Here is a 6,000-nt window from a genome sequence, read left to right as displayed (position 1 = left end):
AAAAAAAAAGAATAGATAAGTTGTTTTTGTTTTGTCGGTCATAGGGCTTGAGCTCAGGGCCTGGGCTCTATTCCTGAGCTCTTTTGCTCAAGTCAAGCACTCTACTACTCTGGTCACAGCATCACTTCTGGGTTTCTGGTGGTTAATTGGAGGTAAGAGTCTCACAGACTTTCCTGCCCTGGCTGGAAAGCAGGGCATCTGTGTGAGTCACTAAAACACTAAGATCTCAGCCACTTGAGTAGCTAGGATTACAGGCATGAGCCAGGCATGTGCCTGGCTAAGAATAGGTGAGTTTTATTTAAAATATTTCACTAAAAAAGATGAGAATTAAGTAATATATTCCAGAAAGAGTTCTATACTACATGGTTACTGAAGTAATGTTTCAGTTTTCCAGAAAGTTCTTCATGTTCTCTGATTTACTAACTAGATTCTCATTCTAATCCCCTCCCCACCACCTGCCCTCAATCTGTCTTACCACATATCACACTGGATGGTATCTTCGATAATATGAGGCCAAAATCAACCATAAAAAAATCTGGGAAGAAAAAAGGTGAAAGTGAGAAAAGGCTCTCTAGTTGGTCCAGAATATGCCACTCACCAAATATCAACTTTTTCAGAGACAGGTTCATTCCGTATCACCTCTGGTGCCATCCATGCAACTGTGCCAGCAAAGGACATCTTGGTACTTTTATCACTGAGTTCCTTAGATGTACCAAAATCTGAAATTTTTACTGCATCTGTGTGAGTCACTAAAACACTAAAAGGAAGAAAGAAAGAAAAAGAGAGAGAGAGAGAGAAAGAGAGAAAGAAAGAACACATCCAAATCATTAGTAGTCATCATCACCATGATTCTGAAGGCAAGTAAAGATTTTGTTTACTACCTTCTACTCTACAAAATTCAGCTAGCAAGTTCCAATGTCCTGGGGCCTTCGCTCTGCACTAGACACTGCAACATGGACACTGGTAGGCAGCTGAGCAAGAGAGCTTTTAACACCCTATCTCCATCCTTTGCTGTGAATTTTACCAAGTTACTTTAACTCATCAAAGCTCATCATCTTCTCTAATAAAATGGAGACAATTCAGGCTATAATGTTTTATATGCAATTCAAAAAATGCAACAAAGCTCTCAAAATGGTTTACACATAATTTTTCACATGCTTAGAGCAAAATAACTTCAGCCTATTGATTGTGTGTATATTTCATAGGGTTTTGCTAAAGGTATGTTCATATGGATGATTACAGGATTTAGCTCCAGATTTACAAGCTGGATGTCAAAGGAAATGCACTGGGTAACCTTTCTGAAACCATCTCATTCCCAAGTTTTGGATAAGGGATTGTGGACCTATAATAATGACCTAATAAAATTTCAGTCTCAGCCAATCTATTAAAAAATTTTTTTTTGTCAGTCATGGGGCCTGAACTATGGGCCTAGGTGCTGTCCCTCAACTCTTCAGCTCAAGGCTAGCGCTCTACCACTTGAGCCACAGCAGCACTTCCGGATTTTTCTGCTTATGTGGGGCTGAGGAATGGAACTCAAGGCCTCATGCATGCAAGGCAAGCACTCTACCACTGAGCCACCTTCCCAGCCCAAGAAAAACATTTTTTAAAACATTATTTAAACCACAGCCAACTAAAATCATGAACAGGACCATGACACTAATGATTCATTACACTAAAGGGCGAATATGAGGTCTGGGATTTCATCAGTGCTGATTAGGGTGAAAAGGAATAAATCGAAGCTTAAATGAGTTCCTTACAAGTCATGTTTAACTTTGTATAGGAATTAATCTGAAATGCCTATTGGAACCAACGTTTTTTTATTCCTTAAAAATAAATACATATCCAAAGTACTGACAGCCCTACATACTACTAGTCGGGTTCAAAAGATCTGGGTTTTAAGTTCTAACCTCCTGTTTTTCATATCTACAAGAATAATGATATTGTCACATCTATTCTGCTTTTGCCAGAATCCAAGAAGATGTGATAAATGGATATAAAAATGTTGCAGTGGGTGCTGGTGGCTCACACCTGTAATCCTGGCTACTCAGGATGCTAACATCTAGGATTGAGGTTTGAAGCCAGCCTGGGCAGAAAAGTCCAGGAAACTCTTATCTCCAATAAATTACTCAGAAAAGGCCAGAAGTGGTGTTGTGGCTCAAGTGGTAGAGCATTAGCCTTGAGTACAACGAGGCTCAGGGACAGCACCCATGCCCTGGGTTCAAGCCCCAGGATCGGCAAAAAGAAAAAAAAAAGATGTTGTAAACTATGAAACTGTTAGGCAAATTCTTAAACATTTACTACACCAAACCAACCAGTAATAGAAAACAATAAAAATAATGCTTAAAATGGGGGGTACAGGGCTGGGAAGGTGGCTCAGTGGTAGAGTGCTTGCCTTGCATGCATGAGACCCTGAGTTCGATTCCTCAGCACTACATAAATGGAAAAAGCCAGAAGTGGTGCTGTGGCTCAAGTGGTGGAGCACTAGCTTTGAGCTGAAGAGCCGAGGGACAGCGCCCCAGGCCCAGAGTTCAAGCCCCATGACCGACAAAAAAGGGGGGGTACATGTAAACAATCTATTTAATCAATTCCTTTCTTTCCTTCATGAAATTTTGGGAATTGAATAAATACATCTCAGAGTGGTTAGTTATCAGTTACCAATTAATTATTTTGAAAGAGGAGATTACTAGAACAGCTCTGTTGTTGTAATAACTATTTTCCTTAGAGCTACTGTGAACTGAGTAACTATTGATTTCTTCCTGCTTGGACTCTCAGAACTTCAAAACCACATCTTTAGTCCATGTCAAAAAACTGTACAGAATCTTATGGCATACATTCTGTGAACAAGTTTTAGTCCTAATATTTTTACTTTCTTTTACCCTGTTTCTTATTCACCCATTTTTATCCTGTTGTATACATTTTTAAAACTCATCAAAAATACATTTTGAACACAGTAGGGAAATGAACCAATCTTCAAGTAGGAAGTCTAGCATGAATTATCTGAACTGATAAAAGAAAATACCTTACAGGATAATGAATTTTACTTCACAGTCAAAACTTTATAAGCAACAAAACAGGAAAACTAGTGCATGTATCCGAATGTACCTGCCATGAAAATAACAATAATGCAAAGGGGATGAAAATAAAAATTACCCACTCTGTTGACACAGACTGAACTTGAATTTAACTCCAACTAAGGCAGATAAAAATTCCCTATTTTAAGAAACAAAGCAAAAAAAGGTAACAAAAAAAGTTGACTACAGCACTCACTTAGGTGATTTGAGATCACGATGAATAATTTTATGCAGGTGTAAGTAATTCATTCCACTCGCAATCCCTGTGGACCAGTCTACGAGCAGTCGTGGGGTGATCTTCCTGCCAGCTCGCAAGACTTCGTAAAGCTGTCCGTGGGCACAGTACTCCATGATGATACAATAACATGGGGCCTGGGTACACACCCCCCTTCCAAGAAAACATAAACATGTACAAATACATACAGATACATAATATTTATTAAGAGTGTTTAGGGGTTGGGACTGTAGCTTACAGCTAGAGTGCTTGCCTAGCATTTATGAAACCCTGGGTTCGATTCCTCAGTATCACATAAACAGTAAAGGCCAGAAGTGCTCCTGTAGCTCAAGGGGTAGAGTGCTAGCTTTGAGCAAAAGAAGCTCAGGGACAATGCCCAGGCACTGAGTTCAAGCCAAAAAAAAAGAAAAGAAGAGAAGGAGGAGGAGGAGGGGGAGGAGGAGGAGGAGGGAGGAGGAAGAAGAAAGGGGAAAAAAAGAATATTTAGGTAGGACCAATTCTTATCCAAATGATCTTGTTTGTTTTTTTGCTGGGCATGAGACTTGAACTCTGGGCCTGGGCACTGTCCCTAAGCGCCTTTTGCTCAAAGCTAGCCCTCTGCCACCTGAACCACAGCTCCACTTCCAGCACTGTCTGTGATTAGTTGGAGATAAGAGTCTCACAGCCTTTCCTGCCTGGGCTGGCTTTGAACCATGATCTTCAGAGCTCAGCCTCCTGAGTAGCTATGATTACAGGTGTGAACCACTGATGCCCAGCCCCAAATGATTTAAAAACTTCATATAGAAAATAGTTCTTGGGCTGGGAAGGTGGCTCAGTGGTAGAGCACTTGCCTTGCATGCATGAGGCCCTGGGTTCGATTCCTCAGCACCACATAAGCAAACAGAAAAAAGCCAGAAGTGGCGCTGTGGCTCCAGTGGTAGAGCGCTAGCCTTGAGCTGAAGAGCTGAGGGACAGCGCCCAGGCCCAGAGTTCAGGCCCCACGACTGAAAAAAAAAAAAAAAGAAAATAGTTCTTGAGTCTTAAGTTAGCTTTAAGATCTATAGATTTCTCTGTTTTGCATATAGACAATTTTTGTTTTGTGCTCTTCAGTCCAGATATCCACATGTTGTGCTGTGCCTGATGGTTTTATGTAGGACCATGGAGTCTTGGGACCGAGTATCTATTTTTTATAAGCTGGAGTAATTTTACTGAGTAGTTTTAAAATGTTAAGAATAATTTATTTTTTTAATTTAAACAAATAGAAAGTTTTATATATAGTTTATAGAAAATTCAAACAAAATACTGCTATTTTACATATTTGTTGAATTGCTTTTTGGTATGGGACTGGGACTCAAAAATGGTACTAATATTTTGACTCACTGGTTAGTGCTCTAACAGTTGAGACATGTCTCCAACCTCATTTATTGAATTTAAAATTGCTCAAAGCTGATGACCATTAAACAATAAAAACCATCTTTCTGTCTTATATAATCTTTGAAAAATATTTTTGCTTAGAATAAAAGTAGGGTTATATTTTGTACATCTATATAGTCTATATTTCCATCTATTTCTACACCTTCTGTAAAGCCTTCCCTAATTATGTCAATCCCTGATTTATTCAGTAGCCATGATTGTGTGTATGTGTGTGTGTATGCGTGCGCGCGCGCGCGTGCGCATGTGTGTGCCCAAAGGGCTTGAACTCAGGCGAGGCCTGGGCACTGTCCCTGAGCTTTTGAGCTCAAAGCCAATGCTCTACCACTTGAGCCACAGCTTCGCTTCTGTTTTTGCTTTTTTTGTGGGATTTCTTTTGATACTTAATTGGAGATATGTCTCTTGGACTTTCCTGCCCAGGCTGGCTTTGAACAGCGGAACTCAACTCTCAGACTCCTGAGTAGCTACAATTACAGGGGTGAGACGCGGGTGTCTGGCTAGCCATGAATTTTTTGTTGTTGTTGTTGTCGGTCATGGGGTTTGAACTCTAGGCCTGGGCACTGTCCCTGAGCTCTTCATCTCATGGCTAGTGCTCTACCACTTGAGCCACAGCACCACTTCCAGCCTTTTCTGTTTATGTGGTGCTTGGGAATTGAACCCAGGGCCTCAGGCATGCAAGGCAAGCACTCTCCCGCTGAGCCACCTTGAATTTTTTTTATATGCACATCTTTGAGTTTTTTTTTTCATTTTCTTCCATGAGGCTTTGGGGGTTCATAGGAAATCTTTGGCAAATTTAAACTTGACCTCAACTTTCATAGCTGGAAAAGATCTTCACAATAAAATATGCAGAGCATGGAGAAGGAGGAATGACACTAATATGAAAGAACATCTCACAACTTTCAAGCATGTTTATGTGTTCATTTGTCTTTGTCCCCAAACCACTGTGTAATGAGTAATTTTGATTGCAAATTTGATTGGATTAAGAAATGGCTTAGAAGATTAGCAGAGTACGTTTCAGGGCATGTCTGTGGTGGCATTTCCAAGGACAATGAGATAATGAGGACTGGCCTCGTGAATGGATAAATCCTTTGATGGCTGCAAAACATGATATTCTTACTGGGAGATGGTGAAGAGTGAGAGGGGGCTAGCTGGGAGAAATGGGTTGTGGGGAAAGTGTCCTTTGGGGCTATGTTTGGCCTTGGCTTCTTCCCTTATTTTTCTCTTTCTGTTTCCTGGCTATCATGATGTGAACTGTTTTATTCTACTATGCTCTCCTGTCCACCG

At 40.5% G+C, this 6,000-nt stretch overlaps 1 protein-coding gene across 1 annotated transcript in view; it reads right to left on the bottom strand.

Annotated features, from left to right (window-relative positions):
- Positions 1-6,000, bottom strand: part of Map3k13 (mitogen-activated protein kinase kinase kinase 13) — a 134,339-nt gene that overhangs the window by 36,886 nt on the left and 91,453 nt on the right. Inside the window, exons 4-5 of the mRNA XM_013034761.1 lie at positions 3,268-3,459; positions 599-757 (exon numbers count right to left, since the gene is read on the bottom strand). Of these exons, the coding sequence (XP_012890215.1) occupies positions 599-757; positions 3,268-3,459 (351 nt within the window). The remainder of the gene's footprint in view (positions 1-598; positions 758-3,267; positions 3,460-6,000) is intronic.

The sequence above is a fragment of the Dipodomys ordii genome, unplaced genomic scaffold (assembly GCF_000151885.1).
Source record: "Dipodomys ordii isolate 6190 unplaced genomic scaffold, Dord_2.0 Scaffold196, whole genome shotgun sequence".
NCBI classification, from domain to species: domain Eukaryota; kingdom Metazoa; phylum Chordata; class Mammalia; order Rodentia; family Heteromyidae; genus Dipodomys; species Dipodomys ordii.
The sequence above is the reverse complement of the archived record's forward strand: the minus strand, read 5'-3'. Positions and strand labels throughout refer to the sequence as shown.